Genomic DNA, 21,080 nt, shown 5'->3' with positions numbered 1-21,080 from the left:
AGAACACAAAGCAGAATAAATACCAAAAAACCTACACCTAGGCATATCATTTTCTAACTGCATAAAATTAAAGACAAAATCTCGAAAGAAGCCAGAGGGGTAAAAAGAAATACCCACCACACCTATAGATAAACAAGAATAGGAAATTCATCAGACTTCTCTGTAAAAATCATGCAAGCAAGAAGAGAGTGGGGTGAAATATTTAAAGTGTTGAAATAAAACAATTACAAACCTAGAATGTGATATATAGTTAAATTATCCTTCAAAAGTGATGGATAAATAAAGACTTTCTCAGACAAACTAAAACAGGGAATTTGTCACCAGTCAACCTGTGTTGGAAAAACTGTTAAAGGATTTTCAGAGAAAATGAAAGTGATATATATCAGAAATTTGGATCCACATAAAGAATAGTGTTAGAGCAGGGATAAATCAAAATAAAATATTTTATTTTATTATTCTTATTCCGTATCTAACAGGCAACAGTTTGTTCAAAATAATAGCAATCATGTATTTGGTAATTATAGCTTATAAATAGGCAAATTAATGACAGAAATGTTAAAAAATGGTGGAATTGGAAATACTCCATTATCATGCACCAGCACTACTTGTGACATGGTATAGTGTTATTTGGAAGTGGACTTAGATTAGTTAGAAATGTATTTTGCAAACTCTAGAGATACAATTAAAAATTTGAAAATATAATTGATATGCTGTTTGAGTTCATTCTCACATTGTTATAAAGAAATATCAGAGACTGGGTAAAATTAATAAGAAAAGTTTTATTGGCTCACTGTTCCACAGGCTGTACAGAAGCATCTGCTTCTGGGGAGCCCTCAGGCAGCTTTTACTCACAGGGAATGGCAAACACAGAGCAAGGCATCCTCACATAGCAGGAGTAGGAGGAAGAGAGGGGTGGGGAGGTGCACACTACACACTTTAAACAACCAGATCTCACAATAACTCACTCACTATCATGAGAACAGCACAAAAGGGATGGTGCTAAGCCATTCATGAAGGACCACTCCCATGATCCAATCACCTCCCACCAGCCCCACCTCCAACAATGGGGATTACAATTCCACATGAGATTTGGTGAGTACAAAGAAGCAAACCATATAACATGCTAAGAGAGAAGAAAAAATAGAATAATATAAAATGCTCAATTAAAACCAGAGAAGGCAGAAAAAGCATGGAGAACAAAAAAGGAAACAAATAATAAGAGCAATGAATAAAAAAACCATTATAAATATAGTAGATGTTTAACCAGCTATATCAATAATCACTTTATTTTCTATTAATACATAATATTTTTAATTTATGTTGTACATTTAATATTTTGTTACATATACAGAATGTGCAATAATCAACTGAGGGTATTTAGGATATACATCACCTTGAGCATTTATCATTTCAGTGTGTTGAGAATATTTCAAGTCCTCACTTTCAGCTATTTTGAAACATATAATTCATTGTTGTTAACTACAGTCACCCTTCTCTACTACTGAACATCAGAACTTATTCCTTCTATCTAACTATATGTTTGTTTCCATTAACCAACCTCTCTTCCTCCCCCAAGCCCCACACTCACATCCTTCCCAGGCTCTGGTAATCATCATTCTAATCTCTACCTTCATGAAATCAATTGTTTTTACTTCCTACATATAAGTGAGTACAGGGCTTATTTCACTTAACATAATGACTTCGAGTTCCATCCATGTTGCTGCAAATGACATAATTTCATTCTTTTTATGGCAGAATAGGATTCCACTGTGCAAATATACTACATTTTCTTTATCCATTCACTCATTGATGGACACTTAGGTTGATTCCATATTATTGCTATTGTCAATAGTGCTTCAATAAACATGGGGGTTCAGTTATGCCTTTGAGATACTAATTTCATTTTCTTTAGATAAATACCCAGTAGTGGGATTGATGGATCATATGGTACTTCTCTTTTTGTTTTTTTTAAGAAGTCTTTATACTGTTTTCTTTGTTGGGAGACATTACTGATTCAATCTCATTACTTGCTATTGGTCTGTTCGGGTTCACTTTCTTTTTTATTCAATCATGGTAGGTTATATTTATTCATGAGTTTATCCATTTCCCCTAGGTTTTCGGGTTCATTAGTACATAGTTGTTCATAGTAGTTTCTGATAATCTTTTGTATTTCTGTGGTATCAGTTGTAATGTCTCCTTTTTCATCTCTAATTTTGTTTATTTGGGTATTCTTTCTTTTATTCTTGGTTAGTCTAGCTAGTGGTTTATCAAATTTGTTTATTTTTTCAAAATAACTTTTCATTTTGTTGATCCTTTGTAGTTTTTGAGTGTCTATTTTGTTTAGTTCTACTCTGATCTCTACTCTTTCGTTCTACTAATTTGGGGTTTGGCTTGTTCTTGCTTTTCCAGTTCCTTGAGGTGCATTGTTAGGTGGTTTGTTTCAAATCTTTCTACTTTTTGATGTAAGCATAAACTTTTAACTGTATTTACTACAAATTTATACCTATAAACAAGTAATGCTTTTGCTGTATCCCACAGGTTTTGGTATGTTTTGTTTCCATTTTCATTTGTTTCTAGACTTTTTAAATTTATTTCTTAATTTCTTCATTGACTCAGTCATTGTGCAGGGACATGTTGATTAATTTCCATGTATTCCTACAGATTTCAAAGCTCCTCTTGTTATTGATTTCTAGTTTTAGTCCATTGTGGTCTGAGAAGATACTTGATATGATTTCAATTTTAAAAAATTTGTTGAGACTTGTTTTGTGTCCTAACATATGGTCTATTCTTGAGAATGTTGATATGCTGATGAGAAGAATGTATATTCTGCAGCTGCTGGATGAAACATTCTGCAATTGTCTATTAGATCCACTAGGTCTAAGGTGCAGTTTAAATCTAACGTTTCTTTGTTGTTTTCTGTCTAGATAATTTATTTATTTTTGAGAGTGGAGTGCTGAAGTCCCCAGATATTATTTTATTGATGTCTATCTCTCCTTTTAGATCTAAAAATATTTGCTTTATATATCTGGGTGCTCCTGTGTTAGGTGCACAAATGTTTGCCATTGCTATATCCCTTACCAAATTGATCACTTTATCATTATATAATGACCTTCTTTGTCTCTTTTTACTGTTTTTGACTTAAAGTCTGTTTTATCTGATATACATGTAGCCACTTTTGCTTACTGTTCATTTCCTTTTCCATGGAATATTTTTTTCCATCCCTTTACTTTTAGTCTATATGTGTCTCTACAGGTGAAATGTGTTTCTTTTAGGCAGAATATATTTAGGTTACTTTTAAAATTCATTCAGCCAATCTATATCTTTTAAGTGGGATATTTAATTTGTTTACATTCAAGGTTATTATTAATATGTAAGGACTTATTCCTGTCATCTTGTAATTACTTTCTGGTTGTTTTGTATTTCCTTCCTTCCTTCCCTCCCTCCCTCCCTCCTTCCTTCCTTCTGTCCTTCCTTCCTTCCCTCCCTCCCTCCCTCCTTCCTTCCTTCCTTCCTTCTGTCCTTCCTTCCTTCCTTTGTCTCTTGCTTTTTTATATTGTGGTTTGGTGGTTTTCTGTTTTCTGTACTGGTAATATTTGTGTTCTTTCTCTTTCTCATTTGTGTGTTTGCTGATAAAATTTTAGACACAACGACAAAAATGTAGTCCATGAAAAAAACAATTGATAAGTTGGACTTTATTAAAATTATAAACATCTGTTTTGTGAAAAAACAGTTGAAAGAATAAATAGCTAAGCCATAAAATGGGAGAAAATATATGCAAAACATATACCGATTAAGAAACTTCTACATGGAATTCACAAAAACCTCTTAAAACTCAACCATAAAAAAACTAACAACCTAATTTAAAAATGGGCAAAAGTTCTGAACAGACACCTAATCAAAGAAGATACACAGATAACAAATAAGCATCTGAATATATGCTCAATGTCATATGTCATTAGGGAATTTTAAATTTAGACAATGACATACACTACACACCTATTAGAATGACTGAAACCCAGTATTACTGACAACATCAAATTTTGGCAAGGATGTGAAGCAATAGAAATTATCATCCATTGCTGGTGGGAATGCAAAATGGTACAGCCACTTTGAAAGATATTTTGGCAGTTACTTAAAAAGCTAAACATTGTCTTACAGTATGATGCATTAATCATACTTTTTATAGCTACACGAAAACTTGCACAAGTGTTTATAGCAGCTTCATTCATAATTGCCAAAACTTGGAAATAACCAATATGTCAATCAATAGGTAAATGGGTAAACAATTGTGGTACATCCACACAATAAAATATTATTCATTGATAAAAAGAAATTAACCATCAAGCCACAGAACTACATGGAAAAACCTTAAATGCATATATTAAGTGAAAGAAGTCAGTCTGAAAAGGCTACATACTGTAGGATTCCAAACTTATGACATTTTGGAAAAGGCAAAACTATAAAGACTATAAAGACTAAAAAGATCATTGGTTACCAAGAGTTTTTGAGGAGAAAGGGAGAGATGAATAGACAAAGCTCTGGGATATTTAGGACAGTGAAACTATTCTGTATGATACAGTAATGGTGGATACATGATATTTTACATTTGTCAAAAACCATAGAACTGTATAACACAAAGAATGAACTCTACTATCAACCATGGACTTTAACAATAATGTATAGTGTTTCATTAATTGTAATAAATGTGCCACACTAAGTCAAGACATTAACAAAATGGGAAACTGGGAGAGGCAAAGGGGCTATATGAGAGTTCTCTGTACTTTCTGCTCAACTCTTCAAAAAAAAAATGTATCCTCTTATCTGTTAACTTCTTTGTAACCCTAAATCTATTTGTGAAAAATAAAGCTTATTAAATAAATAAATCTCCTTTGCCTCTTCAAAAGGTGTTTTACTGGAACTACTTGTTTAGGGTGTGCTGTAGCTTTAATTTTTGTACCACTAGCAACTAGCATGGTGCTGGTAGCATTAAGAAAACTCAACAAAGGCACATTGAATAAATGAATGCATTTTTAAAAGTATTTTGTCATGAAAAGACATGTAGGAACCTTAAATGCATATTACTAAGTGAAAGAAGCCACTCTGAAAAGGCTATATACTGTGTGGTTTCAACTATTGAAATTTCGGAGAAGGCAACATTTCGGAGACAGTAAAAAGATAAGGAGTTGCCAGGAGTTTTGGGAGAGGGAGAGATAAATAAAGTGGAACACAGAAGATTTTTAGGGCAGTGAAACTCATCTGTATGATACTGTAATGGTGGATACATGTCATCATACATCTGTTGAAACCCATAGATGGTACAACATTAGGAGTGAAATCTAAATGTAAACTATAGATGTTGGGTGATCAGGATGTGTCAATATAGGTTCATGGATTACAACAAATGCACCACTGTGGTGCTGGATATTGATAATGGGGGGAGTCTTGTGGGTAATATGGGAACTCTGTACTTTCCACTCAATTTTGTTGTGAACTTAAATCTGCTCTAAAAATTACAGTGTGTGTGTAATGCTAGCAAGACACTATATTAACACATTTTAGTACAATTCAATGCCATTAAACAGATGTTTTAAAAGTTATATATGCCTGGCAATGTGGTAAGCTGGGAAGTATTAATAAACAAATACCGTCTCAAACTACTGTGCATTATTTCTCATTATTGACTTCCTCTAATAAATTTAACTAAGGCAATAAAAGGAGAAAGTAAACAAGTAAATACTTTATTAGCAGGCAGATTCCAAATTACTTTCCAGTTTCTTCCAGGGGACATGCTACTTTGAATTTTTTATAAAGATGTTGAACTGCCACCAGAGAGTTTATACTCTTCAATATCTGCCCATATCATCAATATCACTACTAGCACTTCTGCTGTCCTCATTATCAAAAAGTACTTATTTGTAAACAGCAATCTGCTCTACCAGACATTGTACTAATATTTACATGTAGGTGCTCCCTGCTGTCCTAAAGATCATAAACTAAAATAAGCAATGCTGAAGGGAATGATAACATAACATTCAGATAAGAACACAAATGCAATGAAATTTTAGTGAAATCTTGGTTAGTGGAATTGCTCAGGGATGGAAATTCTGGCTAATTGAATTTTCTGTTCACCTGAAATTTAAATAGAAAGTCCTGTTGGTTTCTTAATTGAGGTAAATAATTATAAAATGTCTAAGACCAATTTTCATTCATCGTAAATGGTCCCTTGAACTATTCTGAGTCCTCCTTTGATGGCTAGGTATCTTGCAGAGTTTCTGGGTCATTATCCTGAGTATGAGTAATCATTGTCCAGGAATGATGATTGATAAAATTAAGGATGGGAGGTATGTTTAAAAAAATTAAAATGTTCAATTAAACAAGATCTCTTTCTTGGTGTTATTTGCTCCCCCCCCCCATTCAAGCATTATTACTCCAAGTCCAGCATCATGCCCAGAGTCTGACAAAATCAGATTTATTGGCTCAATGCATTGAGGGAGGGGCATTCTAGAGGAACTATGGATTAATCCTTGATTGAAGGAAGGAAGAAAGTTTTGTAATGTTTACATTTACAGTGAAAGATTCTGATGAGGTTTTAGGGAAGCAGGGGTAAATCCTGGATTGGTTGGAGTTTCTGAGGCAGGATTGGAAAAAATGGGGGTTAACTAGGGACTGGGTTCTCTTATGGGGCAAGGATAGCTTAGCAGTTGGGTATCCCTGGTAGTTAATGTAAGCAGCAAAGCAGGTTTGGGGCATCACTGGTAAGAAAGCAGTAGTCACTCAAAGGAGGAGGGGGTCATTATGGCATTTTACAACTGCTGCATGACCTTGGGAGAAACAGTGTTTTCTGCTAACTTTGCAGCTGGCTTTATCTGTCTGTCCTCCCAGCCTGATTAATAGCAGGGCTGCTTATTCTCAGTCCACACTGATTTTCACTCTTTCAGTCCCCGACAGATTTTGACTTTTTATAGTCTAAATCTGGAGTACAACAAAACATTCTGGACAATTGAGGATTCTTGCTAGCTTTGATGAATTCAGTCTAGCCCTATAGGAACCCTCAATCACTAAAGGGCAGCAGCTCTTCCTCAGTCTCTAAACTTCAGTTTCTTTATCTGCAAAATAAAGCTAATAGTATTTATCTCAGATGGTTATTATGAGTATCCAATATGTTTTAAGATGTGAAATGCTTTTGCAATATGCAGTGTACTATAAAAGGATGAACTGGGATTATTATTATTATTATTTACTAATTATAGGTTTTTGTCTAGAGTAGCTTACAACCCAACACAACATAGTTGAGACTGAGCATCTAAAATCTGCTCAATAAATGAAGAGAAACAACAAACATGTTTTAGGTAGGCTTTTAGTATTTTATGCATAGATCAAGGATAAGACCAACCCTGGAATCATGAATAGTATTCACCACTCCTTCAAAAATGTACCTTTAGTTAACTAGAAATTAAGGACGGCCCTAGGTAAAACTATGCTGTTTATAATGTGTACATTCACATACAGGTGTGATGAGATTTGAAACCTATTTAAATTAAAGCAAAGTGATTGATCTGTATTTCTTCTTCCAGTAGGATGAGCTGAGAGTAGAAGAAAGGAAAATACTTTTTTGAAGCTCAACTTTGGGAAAACCAAGGACATGTGGGGTCCTTCAAGACATTAAAAATTGTGTGAGAAGTTGCCAAAATACATCTCATCATTTTCCCTAGGACTGCCTGGGAGTCCAATTATTTCCTCTGTATTTTAGGGACAAACAACATATTCACAGCTCCATATTGCTTTTTAAAAAGAGTGGGTCATTATTAGGTTAGTTTTGGTCTTTAAGATAGACTCACCTTATTTTAAGAATAAAAATTTTCATGCTTATATCACCTTCCCTCTTTATTAGAGCATTTCAGTCATGCAAGGAGAGGATGTTAAGGTAAAGGAATGAAACAGAAGACCAGAAAGTGGTAAAAAGCAGCAGTGAAGAAACCAAAACTAAAACAAACCAGCAAAGACCATATTCAGCTCACAGCCTTTCAGGAACTGAAGGTAAATAAAATTATTTGCATTTTAGTAAGCTTTTCTGAAAACCTTAAGATAAATTGAATATGTTTTTCAGGTCAAGACTTAGAAAAGATTTGGTAAACTGTTTTATAGTATTGCCTGAGGAAGAAAACATTAGGTATTGATAGGGCGATTTGTAAAGTGAGATTTATAATTGAAAATGACTCTCTGTTGGGACAAAGCAATTGTCTTGAAATTCGTGGAGTCTTTTTTGACAATCAGATGCAATGCGTAACCCTGTAGGCAATCTATAATACTATTATTTCTTATTTAATAGGACTGGTTCAATTTTTCTGACTTTTTAAATTAGCTATGTAGAATACATACCTCACTAGCAAATTCTTTAAAACAAAATTCTCAAGCCTCTTGTAAGATTGATTAGAAGGAAGTTCTGTAGTGGTACAGGACTGAGGTGGCCTTCCTAGAATCATTATCCCCAAAGGACATTGTGCGGGTACTCTCTGATCCTCCTTTGCAGCAGTTCCCATTAAGCTTTAACAGAAGGACAGAAAGTAAGAAGTCTTCCCCTTATGATTCCTACTAGGTTTCCTCGAAATAATTATTTGACTTCTCTGAATAAACATGGTAGAGCTTGGCAGAGAGCAGATTGTTGGAATGATTTTAAAATTGTAGAAATAAATAACCAAACTTGTACAATTACATCTTATGTTACTGCACACATAAAATTATTTTACCATCTCTATAAATTATATCTTCTGGAGTTAGTGAAAGGGTTGTGATGCAGTTGTGTGGGATAGATTAGCAGTTGTGAATGGTTACCACATTTGGGTTCAGATTTCCTTGTGGCTTAGTCTCTTAGCAACATCAGAGGCATGGGAGAACTGTGCCAATCTCTGCTTAAAGGGAGATAAAGGGGAATCTGTATGCCCAAAGTGGGGTCTAAGTGCTTTGGCAATGGGCTGAAAATCAGGAGAGGCTCGGGACCACAGTGGTGAAACTGACCCAGAGAGCAAACAAATGAGAACTCCAAAATGTTAGACAGGATTTGATCTAAAATGCTATTCAAGCAGCAGGGGAAATGCTGAGTACAGACGTTATACTTACTGAAGTCCAAGTGACATTATCTCATCAAGCTCTCAGTAAATATCTAAGCTTTTTTTACTAGGTATTGTTTTAAGTCCTCTATTCCTCTGTGGCAAACTAAGAAATAAAAAGTTGTAACACACATTTCTAGGATCAAGCTGCTGCACAGGAAATTGAGAACCTAGGCAGAGGGGCTAGTTCTCCTGCCAGACTCAGTGCCTCTGGGGAAGCTTCTCCACAAGTCAACTGCCTGAGAGCTATTTATTTACATCCTCACTGCTTGGTTATATTACACAATGCAATTTTGAAATGTGTGCACAACACAAGAGCTATGATTCAATTTTTAAATGGGCCCAAAGCAATGCCCTTGCTATGGTCTAAATGTTTGTGGTCTCCCAAAAATCATATGCTATCACCTAATATCCATCGTGATAGTATTAAGAGGTGGGGCCTTTGAGAAGTGATTAAATCATGAAGGCTCCCCACTCATGAATGGGATTAGTGCCCTTATAAAAGAAGCATGAATGAGTTCCCTTGCCCTTGTTGCCATGTGAGGACACACAGAAGGTTCCATCCACGAGGAACAGGCCCTCACCAGACACTTAATCTGCCAGCACATTGATCTTGGACTTCCCAGCCTTGAGAACTGTGGGCTATAAATTTTTGTTGTTTTTAAATTACCCATTTAAGGTATCTTGTTATAGAATCCCAAATGGACTAAGACAAAAATTGGTGCTGACAGTGGGGTGCTCTGGTTAAAAAAAATACCAAAAAATGTGGAATGGCTTTGGAACTTTGTAATGAACAGAGGCTGGAATAGTTTGGAGGAGCAGGCTAGAAAAAGCCTATATCAACATGAACTAACTGTAAGGAGCAATTCTGGTGAGGGTTCAATAGAAGAGGAGAACTGTAGAGGAAGCTTCAATCTTCTCAGCGATTACTTAAGTGGTCATGATCAGAATATTGATAGAAATATGGACAGTAAAGGCCATTTTTATGTGGGCTCAGACTTACATGAGAAACACGTTATTGAAAACTGAAGTGAAGGCCATCCTCGTTATAAAGTGGCAAAGAACTTGGCTGAATTTTCTTCATGTCCTAGTGCTTTGTGGAAGGTAGAACGTGTGAATGGTGCAATAGGATATTTAGTGAAAGAAATTGCTAAGCAAAGTACTGAGGGTGGGGCATGGCTTCTCTTGATTGCCTATGGTAAAATGAGAGAAGAAAATGAATTAAAGATGAAATTTATAATCAAAAGGGAAGCAGAATTTAAAGATTTGGGACATTCTCAGCCCAGCCATGTTGCAAAGAATGAAAGAGTGTGTTAAATAGGGAACACCAAGAATGTGGCCAAGAAAACATTTGATAAGATTAGTATAGATATAAGGAAGCCAGAGGGTATTCATTAGGATGATAGAAGAAGGAATTCTAGAGATTTTCAGGGCTACCCCAGCCATCACAGGCCCTTTCCAGACACTGGATCTACAGGCATCTTGATCTTGACTTCCCAGCCTCCAGAACTTTGACTAATACATTTCTGTTGTTTATAAATTACCCCAGTCTAAGGTATTTTTTAACAATGTCTTGTACAGACAGAGACAGCACTGAATAAGGGCCATGCATCCAGAAATAAATTTTGTTTCTAGAAATGCCTTTGAGAGGAATCCCCTAATGAAAAATTCTCAGTATCCTGCCGTCAGAACTCTTCCTTATGGAGAAAATATATGGGTTATGAAAAAATGTGAATCTTCTCTTGGTTCACCTAAACAGTATGATTAGCAATTTTTTTCTATTAAAATGCTGGATTTGTTCCAATTTGCTGTGCTGTATAAAATCTTGTATGCTTTGTTTCAAGGACTTTGGAGGCTAGAAGACATGGTTAATTAGTTCCTGTATTAGCATAAATGGCTCTAGACTGAAAGAATTATAGAAACCACACAAGCTTCCAAATAGATCATGGATCACACAAGACATATGAAGTGGAATGATGACATTTTAGTCAATGATATATTGCATATACAAAGGTAGCCCCATAAGATTATAACACTGTATTTTACTGTACCTTTCCTTTGTTTAGATATATTTACATACACAAATATTACCATTGTGTTACAGTTGCCTACAGTATTCAGTACAATAATATGCTGTACAGGTTTGTAGCCTAGGAGCAATAGGCTATATCATGTAGATTAGGTGTGTAGTAGGCTATAATATAGGTTTGTATATGTACACTCGATGATGTTTGCACAATAATGAAATCACCTAATAATGTATTACATAGAACGTATCCCCATCATTAGGCAACTCATGACTATATTACAAAATGAGTGACTGTATCTTAGCCAGGCATGGTGGTATGTGCCTGTAGTCCCAGGCTGGGAATTTCTGCCTTTTTGTTGGCACTTCTATGAAGGTGACTTTAGTTAGCTAGTAGGGTCTTGTGAAATTTTCAAAATAAATTTCCTGGAACTTTCCGTCACTGCTAATATAGTTATTTTACTGGGGGATTTGGTGGAGAAACAGGATGTAACAAAATCAGTTAAACAATGTCATTTTGCAAGTCCTGAAAGGTTGTCTTCCTATAGCATTTCCTAGCTGGTTGACTCATTCGGCCCCTAATATGGTGGCTTGTTCACAATTTATCCAACTCATGTATATATGTTTTGTCTCCTACCAACTCTAATCATTTGCTGCTGGAGAGAGTAGCAGTGCCTCACTTTTCTTTTGTAAAATTATAACCAGTTTGGAATACAGTTAGGCAGATTCTTAAAAAGTTAAATAATCCTGCAGAACAAAAGGGATAGTACGCAAAAACTAAAGAAAGGTGTGTAAAGAAATGTCTTTAGTTAATAACAATGTATTAATTTTGATTTTTTTTTTTGAGATGGAGTTTCACTCTTGTCACCCAGGCTATAGTGCAATAGCATGATCTCAGCTTACTGCAACCCCTGCTTCCCGGGTTCAAGCAATTCTCCTGTCTTAGCCTCCCGAGTAGCTGGGATTACAGGTGCCTGCCACCATGCCCAGCTAATTTTTGTATTTTTAGTAGAGACGGGGTTTCACCATGTTGGCCAGGCTGGCCTTGAACTCCTGACCTCAGGTGATCCACCCACCTCGGCCTCCCAAAGTGCTAGGATTACAGTCATGAGCCACCGCTCCTGGCCCATTCCTTTTTTATTGCCAAGTATATTCCATTATATGACTATACAACAATTTGCTCATCTATTCACCTGTTGATGGACATTGGATTGTTTCCAATTTGGATGATTATGAAGAAAGCTGCTATGACCATTCATATACTTGTCTTTGTATGCACATATATTTCCTTTTCTCTTGCCTGAATACCTAGACATGAGCAGTATTCTTATGGTACAAAGGTACCATAAGAACCTAAGATGTCGATAATTGGGGAAACGGGGTATGGGGTATATAGGAACTCTATATACTATCCTCATGATTTTCCTATAAATCAAAAATTATTCTAAAAAAGTTTGTTTAAAAATGATTTAAATTTTATTTAAAGAATAAATTAAAAATTAAATTTATGTCTACTATATAATTCAAGTACACCATGTCTAGCTATTCAGGCAAGAGAAAAGAAAATATATGTGCATACAAAGATATGTATATGAATGTTCCTAGCAGATTTCTTCATAATAGTCCTAATTGGAAACAACCCAAATGTCGTCCATCAACAGGTGAATAGAAGAGTAATTTTTGTATAATCACATAATGGAATACTATTTGGCAATAAAAATAGTATGAACTATTGACACATATAACAAGATGGGAGAAATCTCAAAATAATTGTGCTACATGAAATAATCCAGAGCAAAACAAGTGCCTATTGTATGATTCTGCTTATATAAAATTCTAGACAAGGCAGACTGATTTATAGTGATAGAAGATCCCTGTTGTTGGAGAAGGGCAGGAGGGAGGGATTTCAAAGGGGCACCAGGAAACATGGGGGTGATTAATATGTTATCTTCATTGTGGTGATGGTTTCACAGGTGTACACATATATCAATCCGCCCTTACAAATTGCATACTTTAAATTGTGTGATTTATTATATGTCAATTATACTCCGATAAAGCTGTTTATTTTAAAAGTTACATGCAGTCACACATACAAAAAGGGAGATTATTACCTTAGGCTCATATAATTAGTACCTTTGATCACAAAACACATCTCTGAGCTTTTTGGTGATGGAACTTCTGCTACTAACTATATACTAGTGTACCCATCACATATCCATTTTGGGACCAGTTTCTTGTTCTGTAGAATGAAAAGTGACCCTTAAGGTCTTTTATACACAGATACGTTGACAGTAATCCTAAATATGTATCTTCTATAACAATTTAAAATGAATTCAGTTGTATTGATTTCAAATAAATATTAAATTAAAATTGCCTAATAAAGTGTTACTAATTACAAACTTCAAAGTACAAATGGCAATTAATACTTTAGAATCATTTGTAATATATCCATTATTTATTTCTGAAAATCTGTTCTGTGTCAGGCAATTAATTTCAAGGGTTTTTTTTTTTAAGAAAAACAGCTTTATTGAGATAAAATGTATATGCCACATAATCTATCCATTAAAAGTATACAATTCTTTGTTTTCTAGAATATTCACAGATGTGAAACTATCACTATGGTCAATTTTATAATATTTTCATTATCTTATAAAGAAGCCCCAGACTGCTTGATGGGTACAACGTTTCCTTTTAGGGTGATGAAAATGTTCTGGTACTATAAAGTGGTGGTGGTTGTATGAATTCTGAATGTACTGAATGCCATTAAATTGTGAATTTTAAAATGATGAATTTTATATTATGTTGTGTTCTATCACACACACAAAAACACACCCATACACTTTAGCTATCACATCTATATTCCATTCCTCCCCACTGGCGCTAAGCACCCAGTAATCTACTTTCTGTTTCTATAAAGTTGCTTATTGTGGACATCTTATATAAATTGAATCATATAATATGTGTTTTTTTTTTGTTTCTGGCTTCTTACACTGAGAACATTTTCAAGGTTCATTCAGGTTGTAGTATATGCCAATATTTCGTTTTTTATGGTTAAATAATATTCACTGTATGAATGTACCACATTTTATTTATTCATTCCTTAGTTGATAGACATGATAGGTTGTTTTCATTTTTGTCTATTATGAGCAATGCTGCTATGAACATTCATGGACCAGTTTTTTGTAGATATATGTTTTGATTTACTTTGTTTATATCCCTAGGAGGGCTATTCCTACCAGCAGTATATGAGGTTTCCCATTTCTTCATATCCTTACCAACATTTGTTATAATCTGACTTTTTTTTCTGAGACAAGGTCTTGCTCTGTCACCCAGGCTGGAGTGTAGTAGAACAATCATGACTCACTGCAACCTCAACATCCTGGGCTCAAGTGATGTGCCCACCTCAGCCTCCCAAGTAGCAAGTAGCTGGGACTACAGGCACATAGCACAATGCCTGGCTAAGATTTGTACATATATATGTATTTTTTCTTGGCAGGGAAGCGGGGAGAGACAGGGTTTTATCATATTGCTCAGGCTAGTCTCAAACTCCTGAGCTCAAGCAATCCACCCACCTTGGCCTCCCAAAGTGCTGGGATTATAGGCCCGAATAACTGTGCTCAGCCTATAATCTGACTTTTTAAATTATAGCCATCCTAGTGCATCCTAGTGAGTATAAAGTGGTATCATGTGGTTTTGGTTTGCATTTCCTTGATTACTAAACATGTCAAACACCTTTTCATGTGTATTTTGCCTAGAAATATGCTCCTATAGTAAATATTTTGCATAGACTCTTAAGGGGTTCACAGACCTTCAAAGTTATGAACCCCTAGAAAAGAGTTATTGGGTGGACACATAGAGAGAAACTGTCATGAGAGTAATTATAAATAACATTTAAACATAGTAAATAATACAAAGCATACTTGTCTCATTTATGCTGCTCTATATTCAATAAGAAAACTGAAGGAATAAACTTTAACATTAGTTATACTGAAATTTTAGATTAATTTTCACTGCATGATTCTTAATGGGAGTGAAGAGGGAAGAATCCCAATTCCTATCAGAATCAGGAACATCTACACATCATCATCTCTGAAACCAAAGAGAAACCTCACAAACTGAGTGAGGCGAGAAAGGTTACCTATATTTTTATATCTTTTTTGTACAAATGAGAAAGTACTAAATAGAATTAGAAAACCAATAGAATTGGTATCTATAAACCAGAGAATTATTTGTGTAACAGGAGAGTGAAAAGAGGTCTAAACATGTACTAAATTGAAGGATCAGTCTTTTCAGGATAAGTATTAGATGTTGGGAAAAATAAACAGTATTCAACAAGAGTTAACAGTTATTTTGGCTGAAGACCAGCTTACCATTGCCACTGCAGTTTTACACTTATGACATATGAAGGTTGTCTGTTCCCAGGTAGAAAATAAACAATTTGCCCAGTGGTCTGAGGAGTCACCTTCAAAGACTGGACCTTTGCTGTGACTGTTGGAGTACCAGTGGTTTTAGCTTTAGAAACTCAAAGGAATTTGCTTAGGCAGCTTTTGGAGGGTCATTATACCCTGGTGACATAATCTTTAAATGGGAGAAAGATCTACTTATGTTAGAAGCTTACACATTGGCATTTCTTAAGGCAGTCATCCTTGGTCTCTCCATAAGATCAGCTTTTAGAGAATGGAATGATTTGGAGTTGCAATTAAAATCCTGAGCAGAATCCCGTAAGACAGCAAAGAAAGATAAGCAATTCAAGCTCTCTACCTTATTTCACCTTCTCTAATATGACCTGCCAGTTCTTCAATAAACTTTTCTCCTTTCATCCAGTAGATCATTGGCCCAGACTCTCCACTGAATCCGAAGAATGCTTTGCAGGGGATGTTCAGAGGCTTACCTGAGAATGAGAGAAAAAGAAATGAGCAAATGACTCCTGATTATCAGTGGGAGACAGGAAGCGACCATTTAATATCCAAAGGAAAACTCAGAGGTGACCCAATTTTCAACTCTTTTTCTAGTCATCTTATCATTGTACCTGGGAAAAATTTTAAATAGTTATGAGGGCTTCTAGAAAAAAACTTAAATTCAAAGTATAATCAAAAGTGGGAATATAAAGTTACTCAGCTTTCTGTTTGTTTGTTTTTGAGAAGGGGTCTGACTCTGTCACCCAGGCTGGAGTGCAGTGGCACAACCACAGCTCACTGCAGCCTTAACCTCCCTGGCTCAAGTGATCCTCCCACCTCAGCCTTCCAAGTAGCTGGGACCACACAGGGTCTCCCTATGTTCCCAAAGCTGTTTGTTACACAGGTTTTAAAACTGTTTATTTTTGCTGCCTCCTTCTTATGAAATAATACAAAAAAATCAAATGAAAAGACTATCTTTTTTGTTTATTTTTGAGAATATTAAGCACTGCTAACTTGAACTTGCCCTTGAAACTAACATTAATCAAAAGTATAAGTTAATTTTTGGTTGGTGAGAAGACATATCATAATATACTCTCCACTGTTATTAAGATTACACAGAAATTTGTTTATTCTGATTTTTACATGTCTTAAGAAAAATTAGGTAATATAAACTATAATGGTTATTTTTAGGTGTCAAATTGACTGGATTAAGAAATATTAATACCTAGATAGCTGGTAATGCATTATTTCTGGGTATGTCTGTCTGGGGTTTCCAGGAAAGATTGGTATTTGAGTTTGGTGGCTGAGTGGCAAGATCCACTTCAGTGTGAATGGGAAGCATCCAAGTGGCTGGGGGCCTGGATAGAACAAGAAGTCAGAATGCAGGCACTGTGTAAAATGGGGCCTCCTTGAGGTGGTCTATCAAAAAATGACTGCTCTTTTCTTGGCACTACACATAAGGTACTGACTATTGCTGCAATTTCTCCTGGGAGGAATGTTTTTACTCTCCCATTAAACAGGTTCAATGTTTTTACTCTCCCATTAAACAGGTTCTTGTTAAATAAACACAAGAGACAGATATTTTTGTAAAGGCCACAGATAACCATCACTGCCCTTTTCTTGACAAACAATTTTTCTCCATTCTGTTTTTCTCTTTAAACAATTTTCAACCTCTTTTAAAGTCTCTTTTAAATTGTCCTATTATCTCTACTTCTTGGTATGCAGTTTTTTTTTCCATTGTGTCAAGGGAAGCGACATCATGGTGGTTAATTTTCTTATGAGGTTTATAATTTCATTGCTGTATTTTCATCTACAGCAGGGATTGTTTTCTGTGGTAGTCCCAGATGCTGAGGGTTATAGAGGAATTCCCTTAGAGAAGTTCCAAGGTTGCTTCTACCAAGGCCCTACAAGTTTCACTGGTTTGGAACCAGTTTTTCTGTCAATTTCTTTGCTTGGGGGCTTGTGTCATATATGAGTTATGTGAATTTAGAGTCCACACCCATGCTTGGTACAGGTTTAGAGTTCCAGTTTCTCTTAAATGTTTCCTTGGATTCATAGCTATGGCCCTGGAGTGAATGTGAATTTTCTGTACACTTTCCTGAATCAATAAGCAGAGTTTTCTAGGCCCCATTTAATAGATTTCAGGGTTTATAAATCATTCAGTTTTCTAGATTTTTGCTGGGTTCTGCTCTAACTCCATACTTCACATAGATCCTAAACTCAAGCCCATGTACCCTGAATATCCACATTTGGTTTTGATATCTCCAGGAGATCTTCAATTTCAATTTATACTCCTTTCTCTTACTTTGAGCTCCCTATTTATCACTAAGGCCTGAGAATTTCCCTTACTTGCTTTCCAGCTGGGCTAAGCATGTAAATTATTTGCCTTATTTTGACCAGCATTTCTCTGTAGTTAGAACAAGAGGTGATCTTTACCATTTCAATTCATTCTACCTTATTGACTAGGTGCCTGAAATTCTACCACAAAAATCTATAAATTGTGTATCTTTGTCCTATGTAATCAAGTTAATTTTAATTTCACCAGTCTTACCAAGGAGTTAAACATAGAGTTTATATTAATGTTACTGTTAATGTATCCTTTCTTCCCTGGGCCCACACTTTGATATGGCCTTTCAACATAAGATAAAAAGAAGAATGGATAGTTGTGATGCCAATGTGAAAACTAATCACCTTCCTGCTGTGCTTTATGTATTTAACTTTGTAGCTTCACCTTTCAAGAGGTTTATTTCTTCCTTAAGATAATCCACAATCAGGGCACAAATCTTTTATCTGTATTTGTGAGAGTGCCCTGAACCACATGCTCCAGTCTAGCAGGCCAGTGTCAGAACACATGGAACACTGGAGCATGCTACTTTCAGTTGTAAGACATATTTTAAGAAGATTGTTGCTAATGTAATAATGAAGTTAATGAGTTAGTTATTTAAAAATTTACAGGAGAGCTGAAGTCACCATTATATTATGTCACTCTTACACATATGCATTCCAGTATACTTCTTTTTGAATGGGAGTTAAGGGGTAAAGTCATAACTTGTATATGAGACATGTTTCATTGTTATGGTTTGAATGTCCCCACCAAAACTCATATTGAAATTCAATTGCCAATGTAACAGTGTTGAGAAGTAAGACCTTTGGAAGATAATTAGGTCATGAGGGCTTTGCCCTTATGAATGGAGTAACGTTATTGTGGAACTGGGTTAGTTTTTCTGAGAGTGGGCTTCTGAGAAAAGGATGAGTTGAGCTGGATTTCCTCTCTCTGTCTCATATGTGTGCCTTCTGCCATGGGATGACCCTCACCTAATGCCAACAGGTGCTGATGCTCTTGGACTTCTCAGCATCTAGAACTGAGAGCCAAATAAATCTCTTTTCCTTACAAATTGCACCATCTGTGGTCTTCTGTTATAGCAGCAGAAAATGGACTAAGACAGAAAAATTGGTACTGAGAGTGGGGTTGTTGCTATAACAAATACCTGAAGATGTGGGAGTGGCTTTGGAACTGGGTAATGAGCAGAGGCTGAAGGAATCTGGAGGAAAAGGCTAGAAAAATCTTGTACTGATGTGGACAGACCATAAAGAGAATTCTGGCAAGGGCTCAGGAGAAGAGGAGAGCTGTAGGGAAAGTCTGATCTTTTTAGAGATTACTTAAGGGGTTATGACCAGAATGTTGGTAGGAATATGGACAGTAAAGGCAACTGTGATGAGGTATCAGAAAGAAATGAGAAACAAGGTACTGAAAACTGGAGTAAAGGCTATCCTTTTTATAAAGTGGCAAAGAAGGTGATGAAATTGTGTCTGTGTCCAGGGCTTATGGAATGCAGAGCTTAAAAGTGATAAACTAGGGCATCTGGTACAAGAAATATCAACGCAGCAAGGTATTCAGGCTACTGTATGGCTACTTTTCATTGTATATAGGGAGATATGAGAGCAAAGAGATGGCTTAAAGATGGAATTAATACTTAAAAAGGGAAGCAGAATAGAAAAATTTTGAAAATTTGCAAGCTGGCAAGGTAAAGAGTGAAAAGGCATCTTTAGAAAAGAATACAAAAAGTGTGGCCAAGCAACCATTTGTTAAAGGAATTAATATGCATAGAAACAAGCCAGGTGCCATCCATCAAGACAAGGGACAAAAGACCCCAAAGGCATTTTGAAGATCTTTGAGACAGCCTCTCCCATCACAAGCTCAGGGGCTCTAGCAGGGCAGAATTGTTTGGGGTAACAGGCCTGAGGTATCCTCCATGGGCTCTGATATGGTTTGGCTCTGTGTTTCCACCCAAATCTCATCGCAAATTGTAATTGCCATGTGTCCAGGGATGCACCTGGTGGGGGATGATTGGATCATGGAGGCAGTTTCCCCCATGCTGTTCTCATGACAGTGAGGGAGTTCTCATGAGATCTGATGTTTTTAAAATGTGTCAGAGTGTGCAAGCCCCAAGCCTTGGCAGCTTCCACATGGTGTTGGGCCTGCAGGTGTACAGAATACAAGAATTGAGCTTTGGGACCCTCCGCCTAGATTTCAGAGGATGTATGGAAATGCCTGGATGTCCAGGCAGAAGTCTGCTGTAGGAGTGGAACCCTCATGGAGAACCTCTGCTAGAGCAGTGTGGAAGGGAAATGTGGGGTCAGAGCCCTGACAGAGAGTCCCCACTGGGCCACTACCTAGCAGATCTGTGAGAAGAGGACCACCATCCTCCAGACCCCAGAAATATAGATCCACTGACATCTTGCATCATGCACCTGAAAAGGCTAAAAGCACTCAACACCAGCCCATGAAGGCAGCCACAGGGGCTGTACCTTGCAAATCCACAGGGGCAGAGCTGCCCAAGGCCATGGGAGCACACCCCTTGTAATAGCATGCTCTGGATGTGAGACATGGAGTCAAAGGAGATTTTGGAGCTTTAAGATTTAATGATGGCCTGGCCAGGTTTCAGACTTGCCTGGGGCCTGTGGCTTCTTTGTTTTGGCCATTTTCTCCCATTTGGAATGGGAACATTTACCCAATGCCTGTACCCCCATTGTATCTTGGAAGTAACTAACTTTCTTTTGATTTTACAGACTCATAGGTGGAACGGAGTTGCCTTTCCTCGGATGAGACTTTGGACTTGAACTTTTGAGTTAATGCTGGAATGAGTTAAGACTTTGGGGGACTATTGGGAAGGCATCACCACATGTTGAAAGGGAGGGACCAGGTTGGAGGTGATTGTATCATGGGGGCAGTTTTCCCCATGCTATTCTCATGATAATGAGGGAGTTTTCATGAGATCTGATGGTTTTAAAAGTGGCAGTTTCCACTGTGCACTCTCTATCTCCTGCCACCATGTAAGATGTGCCTTGCTTTCCCTTCACCTTCCACCATAATTGTTAGTTTCCTGAGGCCTCCCCAGCCAAGCAGAACTGTGAGTCAATTAAACCTCTTTCCATTATAAATTACCCAGTCTCAGGTAGTGTCTTTATAGCAGTGTGGGAATGAACTGATACAGGCTCACTGCTCAGGGTCACCTTAGGACTCCTCCCTGAATCCCAGCGTAGCACCCC

At 36.5% G+C, this 21,080-nt stretch overlaps 1 protein-coding gene across 1 annotated transcript in view; it reads right to left on the bottom strand.

The window, feature by feature from the left end:
- The window catches only part of IL1RAPL2 (interleukin 1 receptor accessory protein like 2), a 570,279-nt gene that overhangs the window by 36,390 nt on the left and 512,809 nt on the right, over positions 1-21,080 (bottom strand). Inside the window, exon 5 of the mRNA XM_055106207.1 lies at positions 15,895-16,024. Coding sequence (XP_054962182.1) covers positions 15,895-16,024 — 130 coding nt within the window. The remainder of the gene's footprint in view (positions 1-15,894; positions 16,025-21,080) is intronic.

The sequence above is a fragment of the Pan paniscus genome, chromosome X, assembly GCF_029289425.2.
Source record: "Pan paniscus chromosome X, NHGRI_mPanPan1-v2.0_pri, whole genome shotgun sequence".
NCBI lineage: Eukaryota > Metazoa > Chordata > Mammalia > Primates > Hominidae > Pan > Pan paniscus.
Note: the sequence above shows the minus strand (reverse complement) of the source record. Positions and strands in the feature narration are given on the sequence as shown.